This window comes from Clupea harengus, chromosome 24, assembly GCF_900700415.2.
Source record: "Clupea harengus chromosome 24, Ch_v2.0.2, whole genome shotgun sequence".
Lineage (NCBI taxonomy): Eukaryota > Metazoa > Chordata > Actinopteri > Clupeiformes > Clupeidae > Clupea > Clupea harengus.
This window is the reverse complement of record NC_045175.1, coordinates 3,960,945-3,980,282: the sequence shown is the minus strand read 5'-3', so window position 1 is coordinate 3,980,282 and position 19,338 is coordinate 3,960,945. Positions and strand designations below refer to the sequence as shown.

Below are 19,338 nucleotides of genomic sequence, written 5' to 3'. Positions count from 1 at the left end.
TATTTTGACTTTTAGTCTAGGTTCACATACTACCGTAAAGGTCTGGATGTTTGACGTAATTAACACTCTGGATGCTTTTTTGTTTGAACTCAAAGGTGTGATTCAGATCATGATGACACTGGTTGAGTTGGTGGAATCTAATGATGACCTGGAGCGCGGCCGCGAAGCATTAGCCATGTTGAAATCTCTTCTTGGGGGTAAGACAACAGGATTTTATACATTCCCCATGTGTCAACCATTCTTCACAAAGGTGTTCAGTTTCATAAAGTGATACAGTTGTGCCCTTTTAGTGTAATTTAATTAACTAAGAACCACTAACAATGAACCCAACAACACCCAAATCCTATACAGCAAACACAAAGTCAGAAAAAGGAAAGACCAGGGATTCTACCAATCTTCCTCCTAGTCACAGAATTGTGTTTTCACACGGTTTCATTTCCTGTATTCTGCCCTTGATCAAAATGGTTCCTCAAAAGGCAGAAACTGAAAGAGTATCGAATGTATGATTTGTTGATTTTGTAGCTTAAAAATAGGAAATGATAGCATGGTCTGTTCAACTGAAAAACTCACTATCTGAAAGCCATTCATTGTGACCAACCCTGCCCATTCAGATTCAGGAAATTAAATGAGTGATGGTTAAGACAGCACTCAGGGGGAAAAAAAAATATTCCTGGGACTCTAAACAAACTAAAAGGAATCTTCTCCTCTGAAGCATGCAACATGTTCTACTTTTTATCTGCCGTATATTAATGTGCAATGCGAGTCTAACTCTTTTGTTAAATGTAGATGAAATGTCTGAATGAAACTCATAGATATTCTTACAGTTATTTTAATCTGTATGCTGGTGTAGTGATCATGTATGAGGGACTTATAGACTACTCTACTGCCTTCTAGAGGGCTATGGAATATTCAGCCCCACCCTCCTTGGGTTGGAATATGAGTTCTGGACAAACATGTCGGATCAGGACAGAAGACTGAGCATGGAGAAGATCTTTGAAGAACTTCTTGAATCATCAGAGGAGTGGGCCCAGGATTTGAACACATTAGATAATACACTAACTGATGGTAGGAGTTGCTATTTAAATATTAAGTCCAAAACACAGTTATATTAAAATAAAGACCTTTTCATCAAGTATAAAGACTGGGAGAATTAAAGTAGACAACCCCTTTGTGATATTGAAGGATTACTTTGGGTGTGACATGTTTGTATTACATTTTTTTTTTAACTAAGAACTAAGAATTGCGATAATATGAAAATTCAGTTTGCCAATACTGTTCTCACTGTGCTCACTTCAGTGTGGTGGCTGGTTAAACACATCTTGCCATTATTCCGTGGATGGCAATTTGGAAACGTGGCCAATTTTCTCCACGACTTCCATGGTAACAGTCTTCTGCACTGATATATTTCAGAGAAAAGTTTGCAAAAGAGATCATCATGTGTATCTTTATCAACATCTGTGTACTTGCTGTATTCTGGTCAACGGTTATGTGCAGACCCCAAGGTCCCGAAGGACATGTGTGTGAAGGACACAATACACCTGATGGACGCAGGGCTCTTCCTTAACTCTCCGTATCCGTCCATGCTGAGTGGGGCGAGGGATATTGACGTCTTCGTGTCTTTTGACTTCAGTGAGGGCTCTCCCTTCGAGGTACAAAGAAATAATCTCGCACCCTCTCACATGTGGTTCCATTGCACACATCTTAGGAAAAGGGCAGCAAACAATTCGGTTGCATCTATACAACAGCTGAAGAGTTGCGCTGCACACAAAACTAGATTTAATCATAATTTGATAGATCACAATACTGTAATGTATAAAACTGTATTTAATCATAATTTTATAGATCACAATACTGTCATGTATAAAACTGTATTTAATCATAATTTGATAGATCACAATACTGTACTGTATAAAACTGTATTTAATCCAATTTGATAGATCGCAATACTGTACTGTATAAAACTGTATTTAATCATAATTTGATAGATCAAAATACTGTAATGTGATTCTCTGGAGTGTCAGGTTCACGCTGATATTTGTACTTCCTTCACATGAAACTATAAAGAATATTAGGTAAATTAAATAAATATGCAAGACTTGGGAACTTCTAAATGCTCTAGTCCAACCTAGTGGCCTACTTATACGCTCAATGTACGTTTACAGTGTTAACTTATATAGTCTAACTCTTATAAATGTCCGAAGAATGATTTGCGATACTTGCTTGCATAAGTAGTACTGGCAAAATACCCCTGTTCTGTACTGAATAAGTTGCTCCTCTCCCTCTCATCATTTGTGTTTTGAGTTCAGTCGTAATGCTGTTGATATGTACATGTTTATTCAGACATTAAAGGAAGCCCGTGATTACGCAGCCACCATCAAAAGGCCTTTCCCCAACATAGACTTCGAGAACTTGGACCCTCACAGCCCAGAATCATTCTATGTTTTTGAGGAGGAGGGCAAACCAACTGTAATCCACATCCCCCTCTTCAACATGGATAATTGCAAGGGTTAGTGACTACAAACGCCCCTCTATCTCTCCCAGTTTTCCTTTCGTATTCCTCCTTCTCCTCCTCCCCATGTTTGATCCTGTTTTTCTATTTATCACCACTACTCTGTATTCCGTACCCCTTTTCCTCTCATCTTCTTTTTGTCTTTGTAACTCTTCTTTTTTTTTTTTTTTTTTGCAACTTTACCTTTCCTCATGTCAATCCCACAGATGTGTCCACCATCAAAAAGGAGTGGAAGGAATACGCCACGTTCCAGATGGCCTACAGAGACAAAAAGAAGATCGACCACCTGGCAGATTTGGCCGCAGAAAATGTGAGGATGAACAGAGACGGCATCCTGAAAGAGATCCGAAAAGCAGCTCTGAGAAATACACACCTCGACTTTGAGGGCTGTGCCATCATGTTTAAACATACCTGAAAACACACACACACACAGACACAGACACAGACACAGACACAGACACAGACACAGACACAGACACAGACACAGACACAGACACAGACACAGACACAGACACAGACACAGACACAGACACAGACACAGACACAGACACAGACACAGACACAGACACAGACACAGACACAGACACAGACACAGACACAGACACAGACACATACACAGACCACACACAAACAGACCACACACACACAGGTAGGACCTCATTCAATATGGCCATATTCTTCCATTTCTTAAGTCATTGTAAACATGCCCATTCAATTACGTTACTTTAACAAACCAACTCATTACCACTGGTCTTCATGAAAAGTTATCTTAAAGACCTATACTTTTTCAAACATTCATTGTTTATAAATTATGACTACATTTTAATAATCAAACTAACTAAATTAAATTAAATCTTGTCAAGCTAAACAAAAGTACAAATGTATTTATAATGAACCATATTATTTATAACTTTGAGGACTTAACACGTGGTCAGTAGGCAATGAAAACAATCCCTTTAGGTGCTAGCCAAGATGTGGTTTGTGTCCTGGAAACGGTCCACCTGATGTTGAAGGTTTTTGTCTCTGTCAGATGTCGTTGTTTCTCTATAATCCCATTTCATAGTAATACATGTCAGTCTGACTACCCACATCTGCTCCACACTGTCGTTTGTTTGTTTCAGGTACTTGGACTTGAGTTGTGTTTCTTTTTTGTGTGTTTCGTGTTTATAAATTCTTACACACCCACACACACACACACACACACACACAATGGGAATACTCACTGCATTCATTAACTACCCAGAAACAAACTATAACTAAATCTGAGGGTGCAGCTGGCCTACCTGCTGCTAACCTTTGACCCCTCTCTCAAGGTATCCTAACTCCTTACTCACCCTCCTCTTTCACAAAGCCCACAGGTCATCCATCCATTTCACACACCCATCCAGCCATCCATCCATATGCTACACTGTATCACACAGCATGGTCACCGCCATATATATGTGCAGCTGGCTTAGTACATGATGATGAAGGACCCTCTCCACAAATGGCCTGGATATTCACTTACTATACAGTAAGAGAGTTCTATGCTCATTTTATGCACCGAAGGTCTACATAAATACCCCTGTGAGGTTATTTTATTATCAGTAGTCTATAAAAAAAGGCATTTTTTGGAACTCTATTTAGTCGCTTTTTTTGTAGAGAAAAATTATATTTTCCAGTGCCTCATTTAGAAGGGCAAACAATAAGATATCAGGAACACTAGGGGTGCTGAAGCTCTCAAAAAACATTTCTGGCCAAAAGTTCCTCTTCAAATCGAAATGGGGCCCTTCCTAGCAACAGGCGATCATCTAATCTCATTGGCTTCAATAAGGCAACACACCTTAACATTCTTCCCCCTTAAAAGAAAAAATAACCAAAACAAATATATCCTACTTGTTTTTCTTTTTGCCTTTTTTATACAAAATATATACATAATAAACATAATATCATACACATGGTGACTGAATGACATATCTTCTGTAAATACAATTTGTATTAATAAAGTGTGGCTACTTATTGATTTGTTTCAGGGCCGGTCTTGTTAAGAACGGGTCCAAGGGCTTCCATAGATAAACAAACAATAAGCTTGGCAGACGAGTTTACCTGCGCTGTGGCACTGTGTGTGTTGTGTGGGATAAGATGAGGCTGAGTCTGACTCATTCTGCTTCAGTAGAATCATGTTTTATTACGTCGTCACCGCCCTGTTGTTTGTTTTTAAGGTGACAGAAGTCAAACGAAAGGATAAGTCTTGTCTTCATTACAAATTCTTGGGAACATACAGAATAGGAAACTGCTGGGTGTAGGTAGGTGTATATAAGTAGATGACAAGAGGAGACGTTCTAATATGTTCCGTACAAACGTCCTTCTACAGCTGTTCAAATGAAGTGCCTTTGAGGCTGAATATATTTCATGCAGAAGAAAGAATATTTCAGCCATCCACCCACATGGCCCTCAATGTCTTTCCCACCTCGAGCTAACGAATCTCTTATTTCCCTCACTCTTCCCCACAAATGCTAGATTCACAGTTGAGGTCTTGAGGTACTATGAATGAATCTGTCCTTTTCTTTCCTGGGGGTCAGACAAAGTTCACACGCACAGGGGTGCTGCTGGTCTGTTCCAAGTGCACTGGGCTGCACCTGTCCAGAGCCTGTGTGCGCCAGGACTCTCACCTCCCCCCCCCCCCCCCCACACACACACACACACACACACACACACACAACTACTGTAGGGGAGGAGCAGGGGCGGTTTTAGCAAATTGGAGGCCCTGGGCAAAGAACAATTTTGGTAGCTCTTAAAAATACATACTTGAATTTTACAGTGTGCACTTGAAACTAGGAAATAATAACAGTATTGAAAAAAATATAAAAAGACAGACTGATATATCCTAATAAGACTGACACATCCTTAGGCTTAGTCTTAGCCAGACAATTCTATTGTATTGTTCATTGCATTTGGAACATCAACGAGTTGCTGAGATATGATCTTTCTGTCAGCCTCATGACTTGCAATACAAGGACAATTTTTCAGATGAATTACCTTAAATACCTACTGTATCAAACACAACATCACACACTATAGCAAAGATGATACGGCAACAACAAAACAAAAACACATTTTCAAAAATGTATAAAACCTGATTCTGAACATATTTCTAAAGGAGCAATATGTAGCACTGACACCAAGCCATTACAATATGTAGGCTACAGCAGTCAAAATTCAAATTAGTGGAGAGAGTTGTCTACCCCCTCCTCCTCCTCCCCACACCAAACTTATATGAACAATTATATATATTTGCAGTGTTTCTATTGTTTGCAAATATATATAAACCATCTCAAATTCATGCCCCTGGTACAAAAAGATAAATGTAGGACCAGGGACAATTGAGGTTGTTGACTATCGATATCTAGAGCTCTCTGTGATGGAAATGTACTGTATGTGGGGACTTTTTTCATTTTAAAAGAGATTGGATCTTTATTGCAATATGAAAAACAAAGGTTATGGTTTACTAGGAATTTATGATATCAACTCCAACTAAATGCCTCATAATCAGAATAGACCTCTCAGCTAAACCACTTGGCACAAAAACAAGGGAAAAGGTGCTGTGTTTTTCCCTTAATCCACCTTAATCCACCTTAATCCACCTTCCCTTAATCCACCTCAATTTGATGAATGAAATGTGGCCTTGGTCTACTGATGTCAGAGGGTTTGGTGTGTTTGATGTTAAGCTTTCTCTGTCTGCACACCACAGTAAGTAATCTGTCATCTTGGCCCCTTATTTCAACATTTAATTTGTTATTTACCATTCACGCAGTTAACACACAGTGTGTATTGTTATATGGAATATGATGTACTTTTTGTATGACTAAGTTTTATCAAGCATAAACATTTCTTAACTGAGCAACCATCTCACCTACCGTAATCACTCAAACTACCCTAGCAATCACCTTGATTACCTTGGTGACACCCTATCAACCTTCCTAGCAACCACCACAAGCAACCACCTAAACAACCATAGCAATACCACCTAGACTACCCTAGCAACCACATTAGCAACCAGCTTAACTACCATAGCCAAATCACTACATCTAATATAGAACCATTGGCAACCACCACTGGAACAATCTCAACTACCATAGCAACCACCCCACTACCCTTTCAACACCATAGCAACCACAATGGCATCCAACACAACTACCACAGCAACCACCCTAGTTATCCTCTCAACACTAGCAAACACTGTTGCATCCACCTCAACTACCATAGCAACCTCTTACAAACCAGCTTGATAACCCTTGGAGCAGCCATAGCAACTGCCTCAACTACCCTTGCAACACTCTAGCAACAACGATGGTTACCCTAGTAGCACCCTGACAATCACTATAGCAACAGCACCAACTACCCCAGCAACATCATAGTAACCAGCTAGACTGTTAAGAAATTGCATTGTCAATCACATTGACCACCCTAGGAACACAACCATTACCATAGCAGCACACATAGCAGGACCTTGTACACTTTTTGTTTTCCTTTTTGTTTGTTTTTGGTCTTGCCTATGGTTCTGAATATCTTTCTTTAAAGATTATTGAAGCTTTTACTTTGTTTTCAAGTCTTCAACTATTTTCTATCTTCATTTTTTTCCATTGCAAAGACTGCTATTTCCTTCAGGACAAGGTCATCACAAGGTTGAGAAAATCGATCTAAACTTTGAATGAAGTTGGACATTCAACTGGATGTGAAGTTCTCATAAAAACTATTGATAACACTTAATTTGGATGGTCCCCTATAGATTACGGTTAGGGTTAGGGTTAGGGGTTGGGTTTGGTTAAGGTGATATTCAGTGAAGACTGAACTACAATTCCAACAAACCGTCTGTCAAGTCCTTGCAGGCAGATTATCCAAATAAAGTGTAAACAAATTATCATGGAGAATATTAACATAAAAAATGACCATAATAACAATATGTATTTCCTGAAGGAAACTCTATTGCTTGCAGTACAAGAACAGTGTTTCTGTTTATCTATCCATCTACTCATTTTCTCCCTTCCTTTTCGCTATCTTTTTCAGATATATTTAATTCTGAAAACATTTTAGAGTGTCATTTCAACAACTTAAACAAGCAAGCACTGGTATTTACTGCTATCATTTGCTCTATAGTATTTAACTTTGAAACTTTCTAAACACTTGTTTCAATCGCTTGACATCGTCCATCTCTCTCTTTTCACCACCTTCTCCTAATCTGTCCCAATCACTGTGTATGTAACACGTTTTCCTTTTTTTTTCACGTTGCAGGCTAGTACAATGCAGGTCTGAGGTCTCTTGCCTATAGAGCAGCCACCTGGTCAAAACCCATTGATGCTTTTTCTGTCAGGTATATTCTCCTTCTTGACCATGGCATTCTTCCAATTAATGATGTTTGACTTGATGCAGAAATACAAGAAGTAAGTAGTAAAGAAGTAAAGAGTAGTTGAAATAATTTTGTGATACTGATACCTTGAAAATTAGACATGCATTCATGAATTTTAAAACACTGAGTTGAATTGATCTGTCTAAGTCTAAATATTAGTAAGGGACATCTTATAGAGGCTAGCATAACGGTCAGAATGTCGGTGCGTTTTAACTTTTTAAACTATTGTGTGGGGCAAATCACTAATTTGTATGTGTTTCTCATGTTGACGTTGTTACTATGACATTTTTGCATGGATAATTTGTGGAGGTCATGTCCTCAGTAAAGTGTTCATTTCATGATTTGTTTTCCCCATACTCTGAACACCTAGTTTCAGAGAGCTTCAGTAAAGTAAATAAATACTTGGCCCACAAGTCTGTCACACACACACACACTTCTCAAGAACTGACAGACACCCACTTGCTTTGAATCAGGACCAACCAGCTTGCATCAGAAATATCTCCTCCCATTTCCTTTCCTATAAAATCTCAACTCAACATTTATGATGAATTTTTCAGTTCCTGGTGTTTGCATATCAGACAAGAGCTTATCCAATCAGACCTTGTGTCAATGGCAGACTTGGGATTCCAAACAAGGTGAGCTTCAGTAGGCTGTAAGATGCAAATGCCTGATCTATACATTTGCCAACCATGTCTCGTACTAAGGGCAAGGTAACTGCTCTTGCAGGTAGCGGAGAGATAAAATAGGTTTCGTTATTGTTGTGGCACAAAATGATTATGTTGTACAATGGGTGGTAGAGGTTACAATGGATGGTGGATTTGCCATGGTGGTTGAAGTCTGTCAACTGGTCAGGTCATTGAAAGGGGGAAATTACACTCACATATAGCCCAAACAAACAAGTCAATCTGATTCAAATCTCTGGTGACTGTGAAATCATTGTCCATTCAGTACTACAGAAAAAACAGCTAAGAAAGAGAAGGGTCGAGGATGTTCTAAATGACATTTATGTTTTTAAAATGTAGAGGCACACTGTGTCACACTAATTACCAGTCATTGGCCACTGATACTGATCCCTGATACGTTTCTCCTTCTAGCTGTTCTGCAGACATGGCTGTGCTGATCAGGTATGTCAAAACAAGGGTCAATAACCTTTTGATTGAAGATTGCCTGTGTGTAGCAATTTGCTTTGCTTGTATATCTCTTGTCAATATCCTGAAATTTGTAGCTATCTCTATATATTTCGTCAGCTAGGTAATGTTATCTAATATTACTACTAAACCTACTAATATTAGAAAGCTAATAAATGTAGGTTGCCTGATAGCTGGTCAGCTTATTGCCAGTATAACCACCATCTATCAAATACCAAAACTATAATTATATTATATATACTATATTTGTCTAGCAATTAATAAATTAGCATGACAGATAATGTTTTTTAAAAGGTGAGTTTTTAAATGCTTTCTTAAATGTCCCTTGGCTGTCAATGGAATGGACAGTCCCAAGTAGGTCATTCCACCATTGAGGACAACTTTACAAATGAAAAGTCTTAACTGCAGTCACATTCTTCAGAGAAAGAAAGACAAAGACATCTAAAGTTTATTGGTCGATATTAAAAAGAATTAGAAAGAATTAGAAAAGGGGCAGGTGCCGATGCAGTGGCTGTCCTGTAGGCAAGAGGAAGACATTCAAAATGTATTCTAGCGTCTACAGGAAGTCAGCAATTGGTAATCAGCAGAGGACTTCAATGTCTCCTTGTGGGCTGATCAAAGACTGAATGCGCCACATTCTGCATGGTCTCATCACACGTAAGCAGGCCAGCTAGAATAGCAGTGCAATAGTCTAGGGGCTGCACAAGGAGGTGCATATCGATAGAGTCTGGTCTTCCTGGTGAACTGACAAGACCTTGGGACAGAGGCCACATGGTCAGAGAAACTAAGTGGGTCATCGATGAAGTTTCTGGCAGCCTTAGTTGGGTCAATGTTGAGGGAAATTGGTTGTTAATATTTTAATATGTCTGGTACGTCTCATTTACAGAAGTAATCATGTCAAAAGTTACAACATTAACTGAGATCTGATGGACACAAGTATGACAATGGTGCATGGTCTTGATTTGATAAACCTTCTACAAATTAAAACTCTAACCTCCACAATTCTTACTCTTTAAGACACAAACTCTGTGATGGTGAGAAACAGTTCACTATGGAAAGACAGATCATAGTGCAGAAAGTTCTGGAGAGACATGGCATTCACGTTCCTGATGTGGTGAGCAGCTCTGCAAGACGTTTGCATTCATCAATGTTTATATAGATTCTTCAGCAGGGTCTTAAAGTTGGGAGAGTTATGTCATTTGTCAATTTCTCTTGGTGGCTTTACAAGTGAAATGGCATTTCCTCTGTCACAATTCATATACTTAGGCCAATCATAATAATGTAATTTAGAGAGAATCACAACAAGATATCGTTTATAAATTCTGTTCCAATATTGTATGTTTTATTCTCAGAAAAACATTTCTCGCGTGGCACTGTTGAGTTCCGGTGGTGGACAAAGAGCCAACATCAGCTTCCTAGGTGTTATGCAGCAGTTGTATAAGGAAGATCTCCTGAATGGCTTCCTTTATGTGGCTGGAGTTTCTGGATCCACATGGTCAGTATCTGTTTGTGTTTTTGGTATTTTGCAGAGTCCCAAGTGTCTAACAATTTTTTTTAGAAGTAAAACATTACAACATTAAATTTCATATTATAGTTAAGATGACATTCACTATACTTACTACAAGAACAACAACAACCACACTTGTAACAACATTACCATAGCAACTGATGTTTAAATTCTTGAACGTACCAAAGCTGTTGAGAGAAAGGGAAAGCACAAGGTAAGTCATGCCACTGAGGTACCACAAATGAAAAGAGTCTTGACGGCAAGATTGCTGCAGAGAGTGGGCAAATACCACCGATGTTGATAGGAAGAAAGTGTTTGACAGGAGGAATACATCTGAATGACATAATTTAAATAGGTGGATGCTGATCTGGTGGCTGTCCTGTAGACAAGGGTAAGAGATAATAATCTGATTCTAGGACCTAGTGCCAGTGATGGGTAATCAGCAGAGAAGCCGATCAAAGACCAAACACGTTGCCACTTCCTGGATCCTCTGCAACGCTCTTACCTTCGTCTCAGGCCCACTAGAAAAGCATCGCAATTGTCCACTCTGACCTGTCGGACCTTTGATCTGAAAGTCCTCTGACTTATTGCTGTTTCCTTTCCATCATCTACTTTGTCTCTGTGAATCTGTTTTTGTTGGTGACAGGTCTATGTCCTCATTGTACCAAAACCCCACATGGTCACGGGATGCAGAGAAGGCTACAGGGGAAGCATTGTTGAGCATGTCTGAGGGGACAGGTCCGACATTTCACCAGGCCGTGGAGTGGTTCAAGGGGAGAGAAAACGAGGGCAATTTTTCCCTCTCTGATGTCTGGGGTGTGATAACTTGCAGAATGAAGGGTGTATCTGTGAGTATAAAAGTACTACAAAGTGTTTTTAAAATGACCTAACAGTAAAAAAAATACGTGGGGTGTAACATCTCTTGGCACATATATGTGCATTGTCTCCTTATCTTGGCTCCATAGTGCTTCATTGTCTTGTCTTGTGCAAAACAGGTCACAATTTGGCAGAGAAGGTGCCAACATGGCGTATGCATACTGCTGACAGAAGTCCTCCATATGTAACATGAGCGTCTACTCACACTGTTGTAAAATTGACGCCACACAACTGATCTGGACCTCGTCTGCTTTTAATGCTCTCACACACCCTGGCGCTCCTCATTCATCACCTTTGACTAAGTTAATGTAATATGTAATATCAATTGATGTTGATGGAGACACTAATGGTAGCCTAGATATCTTTTCAGTCCTATAAATGTTTTCATGCTAACTACATGCAGCCTTCAGCCTACACCTTCTTAGATAAACCAGAGAAGGGTCATTCAGTAGCTTTCACAATTTGCTCTTAAACATGGCTTGTTCCTATATGCATGGAAATGGAAGACTGAAGTTTAAGACGAGGAACACAAGTTCTGATGTACAAAGATAAATATAACATGATCTATTATCATGTTTTTTCTCCATCAGCTGGAGACTAGGCCTTTGACAGCTGACAGAGATAAATATGGAGCCAATCCGTACCCTCTCTACAGCACCGTTGCAAAGCAATTCCTTGACAAACCAAAAGGTAAAACACCATAATGCATTTACATTTACATTTAGTCATTTAGCAGACGCTTTTGTCCAAAGCGACGTACAAGGGAGAGAATAGTCAAGCTACGAGCAATAGAACCTGGTGTAACAATGAATACTACTTTACATAAGAAATATAACAAAATGAAATAGAAAAGAAAAAGAAGTGCAGAAATGTAACTGCTGTAATTGCAAGTTACGCACTAGTTGAAGTGCCAGTTAGGACGGGAAGTGCTTTCTGTAGAGTTGGGTCTTCAAAAGCTTCTTAAAGGTAGAGAGGGACGCCCCTGCTCTGGTAGTGCTAGGTAGTTCATTCCAGTTCATTCCACCAACGTGGAACTACAAATGCACACACATAATATCAGATATCCGACACAACAATTCTTATTTTTTACGTTTTTGGCAGAAACTGTACAATAAAAAACATACATCACTTGAGGAGAATGAGAGAATTGTGTTTGAATCCCTATGCAAGACAAATAACAGGAAACACAGGAAGAGAGTGGGTGTGCACTGATTGCCATTATTAGATGGGCATACTGATACAACATCTGTCATCATCCCGTTCTGCAGTGGCAGTGGCTCACATGTGACACTGTGTGTATGTCAAAAGCACAACTGATATTAGTTCATCAATATATTATACACACATTATACATAGGTTTAAGGGTAATCTGTTCAAAAGTACAACTGATATTAGTTCATCAAGACATACACTATACATATGTTTAAGGGTAATCTGTTCAAAAGTCCAACTGTTATTAGTTCATCAAGACACACTATACATAGGTTTAAGGGCAATCTGTTGGTGTATGCTGTAAAATTATCAGCCATTGCACTGAGCGAACTCAAAATTAACTTGAGCTTTGAGCTAATGAGCATCATGTCCACTGAAACTGCTAGTTGCCAGCACATTTGTATGCAGGATATTATAACAGGGTATTCACTTTGTAGTTTTGTGCTCCTGACCTGGCAAAATTCTTCTTCAACAGAAATGTGGTTTGAGTTCAGTCCCCACGAGTCTGGATTCCTACAGCATGGGGCTTATGTGGATACATCACTGCTGAACAAGAACTTTGATGGGGGGCATGTGAAACCTCTCCTGAAGAAGCCAGTGGACATGGTTCAACTGCAAGGTTTTTGTTATCACACCCTAACACAGGATAGGTGCTAGGAACAATGGGGAGGCTGCTGTTGTTCTAATGCAGAGCTATTGGCTGGGCCACACACTTTAGACAGGGGAGCTCTTACCGCTAAACTTTACCCTCTGCTTATCACTGGTAGAGACTGTAGTTTGATAGTATCAACAAACTGATATCCCCTTTGTCATCAGAAAATTTTAACATTACTTTCCTATAAGATGAAATGGTAAGTGCTTAAAGTTCAAATGCATACCTGTATGCACGTCTGTGGCAAGATATGGTCAATGTTTTTAGCCAGCTTAGTTTTGGCTTTTCTTTAAGATGCGCCTTAAGATAAGTTACTTTGCAAGATGATGAGTAGATTTAACTCACATGAGTCTTGTGTGAGATACAGCTAGAATAGGGCTAGGGCCAGCATCTTCTTTGCCTTCTTGTCTCATCAGCATTTCCATATAGTCGTGTCAAACATTTGTGTTATAACATAAATCGTTGGGCTGACAAATTTGGCCTTCAGATGGTCTCAGCTAGGGTATTGAACCTGTTATAAGCAAAGCCATGTCTCATCTGATTTGAATAACATCCTTACGACCATCCATTACTATTCTTAGAGAAGAAATGTTCTTGGCCACTGAGCCTTTGCTTGATCTGCTCCAGTTGTAAGCTGAAGGATAGCTGATGGATACATGCCCAATACCTGTTTGTTTTTATCTGTGCATTAATTGTGACGCAAAAAAATGAGGATGAACAGCCATTCTCAATTAGAGTCATTTTTATCTCCCAGGGAAACATGCACTTAGACCACCCAACATGATGACATAGCCCCTTAACCATGAATATCTAGTGACATCTAACCCTGATTTTTGCAGGAATGTGTGGATGTGCAATGGGAGATTTTGCCCAAATCATACAATTTATCAAAGATATTATCTGGAACTGGATCTTCTCAGCAGACCCTGGTATGTTACCTTACCACTTTTTATCTTCAGCACAATACTGTAAACTTTCCACACAGTTCAATGTTCAATGTTCAAAGTTCAATGTCTTTTTAGTTTGACCTGCATGATTCATGAATTATACAATGAATCTGCAAAATTTTTCACTTTTGATATCTCTGACAAAACAAGACCTGAATTATAATCTAGCACATTATGTATGTGCTTACCAAATAGTAATGAAACATATTTTACATTTTACAGAGATCGAAAGTGGTGCAAAGCCAGGTAAACTGCTTTTGTGTCTGCTATAGACATAGCTTTTGCCACTTTTATTTATTAATACTAGTATAGTGTGTTAGATTTGGGCATTTTTCATATACTTTCAACTCATATGAGTTCCTCCCCCACAAGAATGTGTCACATTCTCGCTACCTTCATTAACACACAAATGGTCAGAAAGACCCTTCCTGTCTGCTGACATTCACACCTTTTCATATATAGGTAGCCCAGCATGCACACAACCAGACCACAGACACACCCATTATGCTAAGTTGTGTATTCTATTGACTATAACTGAAATGTAATTTGTATACTGAGGGTGTTGTGTTGAAGAAAGGATGCCGTAGAGACACCAACCGCTACGACCGGTGAGAGAACGGAGCAAGGAGAATTGAGGAGACATCGCGGCCTGTGGAGTCAAAGGCCAACCAGAAGACAAACTACACTATGGACCATACCTCCTAATATCTCCTTCTCTCTCTCCATCGTAGCGTGTTGTGTGTGCTCGAGGTCTGGTACATAGAATAAACCGACATCACTATCAGACGGCATTTCATCGAGTTCTTTGCTAGAATCACGCAACCGCAACTAACGTCAGAGCTAACATAGAGGTCTGTTATATAGTATAGCAGTGGTGTTTTCATGGGAAATCTGTTTAGCTTTCCACCCATACCAACGATATTCTTCAAGTGTGATTGCCAGTTAAAATGAAATACTGTGTCTCCGCATGTACGTGTGTGTGTGTGTGTGTGTTTTTTTTTTACTTAAAGGAAAGACGGATGTTGTATTCATATTGGCTGACTTGATGAAGAATTATGCAGACACTGAGCACAGCTTCAGTGAGTTGGAAAGGCTCAAAGTTCTCCTTGGAGGTACATTTCATTTTTGGTAGCAAAATGAAACTTTTATAATCACTGAACATGACAAAAGCACACATAATTTCATGGATGCCAAATGGGTTCATTGGGTTTTGTATTGTCCTTAAGGCATTTATTTTTATCTGTGGTTCTGGGTGTTAGACTTACAGACTTTTGTGCTGCCATCTAGATCACTACCAAGACTTCAGCCGCTCACTCAAGCGAGTGGATCATGAGAGCTGGAGAAACAAGACTGATCAAGACAAAAATACATTTGTGGAAAACCTCTGTGATGAACTGGCAGCTTCAGCAGACAAGTGGGGTCAAGGCCCCTTGGACGTACCCCAGTCTAATATCATATCTAACGATGGTAAGAGCCTTTAGGTTAAATCTTCTGTTAGCAGCTGATGCAAGGAAATGTTTGCTACCTTTTGAGGTATGTTTTATGGGCAACTAGTTTTGGTATCATCTTCAAATTTATTTTGATGATACGTGGTCTTGTGAAGGACAAATAAACACAATTGTTGTTTCCACTTACCCGCCTAGAATCCGTTGAGTAAATGTCAGAAAAGAATATTGATAGCTATTTCACCAAAAGGCACCAGTAAGCATGTTAGCAAGCTTCTATCAATGATTATTATGTTGTTGTAGGTTTGTGCAAGGTTTTATATGGCTTTCAGCTAGTAAACTCACTGGTTTTAGACCAAAACGCTTACCTGCTGCTTTTAAGGTTCTGTTGTGACTTGGGACTGAGGTTCAGTTTTTGTAAAACAATATGCATTGATGGTTCTGAATGTGTATGCCAATGCCTACTGGGTTCAATGTTAAAGATGAGGAAAGATGGAAAAGTACTGGTTGCTTTCTGAATCAAAACTCTGCAAAAGATCAAAGCTGAAGTGTGTTCCAGATGGTACATATCGTTGCTTACTTGACTGTTTTAGGTGAGTTAGGTTTCATAACAGGGGTGGGATGGTTTGTTTCAGGGGAGTGTTTGGAGTACCAAGAATGTGTGTTTGCCTTTGACACCTGAACACCACCACTGATTTCGTGTAATATTGAAATAATGAAGTGTGAAACTGGAGCCTGCTGTTTGCAAAAACTGACACTAATGTATTTCCTTTTCAGTGTGGTGGGTCTTCACACATATATTCCCGATGTTTGTTGACTGGCACTTTGGAACTATGCCTAATATCCTGTACCGTTTCCAAGGTGACTGAACTTTGAATAAAAAAGTGCAGAAAAAAAACTTTCATCATTAAAAGAATTCAAATAATTTCCCTCATCTGTGGTAAATGTTGCTATAGATCCTGCCATACCTAAGGACATGACCCTGAATGAAAAGGACTCTACCTAAACTCACCATATCCTTCAGTCCTGGGAAAAGCCAGGGATCTCATCATATCCTTTGATTTCAGTGACGGAGACCCTTTTGAAGTGAAAGCACCAAGTCATATGCAATTTCACATTTTAATCAAATAGATAGGTTGTTAGTTAATAGATAGTTAAGTAATCACAGTTCTTTTGTCATGATTCAATTAGATCAGAATTCCATGTTGTAAATCTGTGACATTATGGAATAAATGCAGCTCTTGCATCAACAAGTAGGAATCACTCAAAACGTCAAAAATAACATTAAATCAAGGTTAAGGACATCTCAAGACCATATTCTGTTATAGCAGCTGACTGTCATCCTACTTGCATGTTGATTACATATTTCAAATAATCACACAATAGAAGTTTAATTCTCTGAGTCAACCTTGATTTGATGCAATACTTTACCTGCCATGTTACTGTAGTAACGGAACATGTACTACTGTGTGCTGTTGTGTCTCATATTCAGACTCTGAAGGGGGCCACTAAGTATGCAGCCGCCACAGGCCATCCCTTCCCCAAAGTGGACTTTACGGAACTGGACTCTAATCAGCCAAGGTCCTACTATGTCTTTGAGGAAAAGGGCAAACCAACTGTAATTCACATTCCCCTCTTCAACATGGATAACTGCAAAAGTGAGTGACTTTCTGTGTGTTTTACTGAGTAATAGACACATAGCACTTCACAGCTAAATCCACACTGTAACAACTCCAAATCACACACAAATCAACTGTCTAAAAAGATGATTTCAACCCTAAACAAAATTAGGGTTGTTTGTCCTCATATACATAACTGGTCACTGAGTAACAATATTAAAACAAAGAAAGAATTATGCTTGTCACTCAGTTAGGTTACTGAGATCTCAATTAAATAAATATACTTGGCTCTGTTACATTGTGACTCAGTATAAAATACTACCAGACTACAAAAATTCTACACTCCAACTGAGTGTAATCAACACAGTGACCATGAACACATAACAATGATTTCAGCATCACTTACATGTGTAGCGCCCCCTAGTGTAACAATGATGTCAGCATCACTTACATGTGTAGCGCCCCTAGTGTAACAATGATGTCAGCATCACTTACATGTGTAGCGCCCCCTAGTGTAACAATGATGTCAGCATCACTTACATGTGTAGCGCCCCCTAGCTCCCCTGCATATATAATCAGAGCGCTCCCCAAGATCTTTAATTATATTACAACATCCCTTTGTCAGAAAATAAAAGACAAAAATTCGATATACTCAAGATATGCGACATTCATGAATACAGTGACTGAAAACATAACAATGTAATGTAATAATTTACACTGCATCACTTAGTGTTGGAAATACAAAGAAATACAAGATCTTGGCTTTCTCACCATGGCTTTCATACTCTGGTTCGTTGCGTACCCCTTTTTCCTTATACTGTCATTCCTCCCTGTCTCAACCTACAGATCAAGAAACCATTAAAAAGGAAAGGGAGGAATACACAACCTTCCAACAGCCCTACGCAGACAAAGCAAAGATTGATCACTTGGCACATCTGGCAGAAGTCAATGTGATCATGAACAAACATTACATCCTGGAAGAGATAAAAAAAAGCTGTGCAGCGACGCAGTTGCCACTGAAAATGCCCACAAGGGCCTCTGCGGGTTAACCACTTATGCTCAAAACATGCTTTTAAACGTAATCATGCCAGGCTCATTTCATTGCTTATGAGAGATAAATAATCAGACGCATTTACAACTACCTGCTGCTGGCCTTCAACAAATATAACAAATACTAATTTACAAATACACTGTTTTTTTTCAAAAGCATAAAAATAATAGAAAAGTAAATAGGTCTTAATAGGAACCAAAGACCCGATTAAGAAAATGTAATCACATTATTTCTATTTTTATTTGATTTTACATGGTATGTGCTATCATGCTGATACGAAGGAACAATGCACGGAATCAGGACCAGGTTAATGCAGTCTAAGAGGGTGCTGGCTGAGATGTGATTTTTGCTTTGAAAATCTGATGTGGGTGGTCCTTGTTTCTGGCAGATCTAGTAATTTCCCAATAATCACATTGCATTTTAATAAAAGGTTATCCTGATTATTTTGCTGGTCTGAATTACTTGAGTTTGGATTTTGCACGCACACACAGAATCAAAATCCTGACCACACCCAATAACTAACAGAAAACAAACTCTAACTGACAGTCTGAAGCAGCTGAGGTAACTCTGACTCGGCACAGCTGGCCGACCTGCTGCTAACCTTTGACCCCTCTCTCAGGGTATCCTAACTCCTTACTCACCCTCCTCTTTCACAAAGCCCACAGGTCATCCATCCATTTCACACACCCATCTAGCCATCCATCCATATGTTACACTGTATCACACAGCATGGTCACCATCATGTATATGGTCAGCTGGCTTAGTACATGATGATGAAGGACCCTCTCCATCAGTCACATGACACTTCCAGTCCAGACTACAGCATGATGCCATCCTCTCTCCAACCTCTGTACATCCACCTTCACAGCAGGGGATCCCGTGACTCTCTCTCTCTCTCTCTCTCTCTCTCTCTATCCAACTCATTCACATACTCTGTGTATGTCTCTCACATACACACTTTCCCTCCCTCTTTCTTTCTCATAGAT

The 19,338-nt window shown here is 39.3% G+C and overlaps 2 protein-coding genes across 2 annotated transcripts; both read left to right on the top strand.

Annotated features, from left to right (window-relative positions):
* Positions 1-103: 103 nt before the first annotated feature.
* LOC116219218 (cytosolic phospholipase A2 gamma-like) lies at positions 104-2,994 on the top strand. The gene is made up of 6 exons (XM_031562336.2): positions 104-197; positions 895-1,065; positions 1,297-1,380; positions 1,495-1,649; positions 2,341-2,506; positions 2,716-2,994. The coding sequence occupies exons 1-6, from the start codon at positions 110-112 to the stop codon at positions 2,922-2,924; spliced, it is 873 nt and encodes a 290-aa protein (XP_031418196.1). The 5' UTR covers positions 104-109; the 3' UTR covers positions 2,925-2,994.
* Positions 2,995-9,002: 6,008 nt separating this feature from the next.
* Positions 9,003-18,350, top strand: LOC116218983 (cytosolic phospholipase A2 gamma-like). The gene is made up of 12 exons (XM_042703410.1): positions 9,003-9,019; positions 10,061-10,157; positions 10,396-10,538; positions 11,197-11,288; positions 11,546-11,565; positions 12,017-12,116; positions 13,114-13,257; positions 14,130-14,219; positions 15,525-15,704; positions 16,677-16,768; positions 17,175-17,340; positions 18,148-18,350. The coding sequence occupies exons 1-12, from the start codon at positions 9,003-9,005 to the stop codon at positions 18,348-18,350; spliced, it is 1,344 nt and encodes a 447-aa protein (XP_042559344.1).
* Positions 18,351-19,338: the final 988 nt, after the last annotated feature.

What these genes read in the sequence shown, in the direction of transcription:
- LOC116219218 (XM_031562336.2), top strand. Translation starts at nt 110, where the DNA reads ATGATGACACTGGTTGAGTTGGTGGAATCTAATGATGACCTGGAGCGC. An exon ending in TTTTCTCCACGACTTCCATG is followed by an intron (nt 1,381 to 1,494) that starts GTAACAGTCTTC and finishes GGTTATGTGCAG; the next exon opens with ACCCCAAGGTCCCGAAGGAC. An exon ending in CAACATGGATAATTGCAAGG is followed by an intron (nt 2,507 to 2,715) that starts GTTAGTGACTAC and finishes TCAATCCCACAG; the next exon opens with ATGTGTCCACCATCAAAAAG.
- LOC116218983 (XM_042703410.1), top strand. An exon ending in GGAGTTTCTGGATCCACATG is followed by an intron (nt 10,539 to 11,196) that starts GTCAGTATCTGT and finishes TGTTGGTGACAG; the next exon opens with GTCTATGTCCTCATTGTACC. An exon ending in ATTCCTTGACAAACCAAAAG is followed by an intron (nt 12,117 to 13,113) that starts GTAAAACACCAT and finishes CTTCTTCAACAG; the next exon opens with AAATGTGGTTTGAGTTCAGT.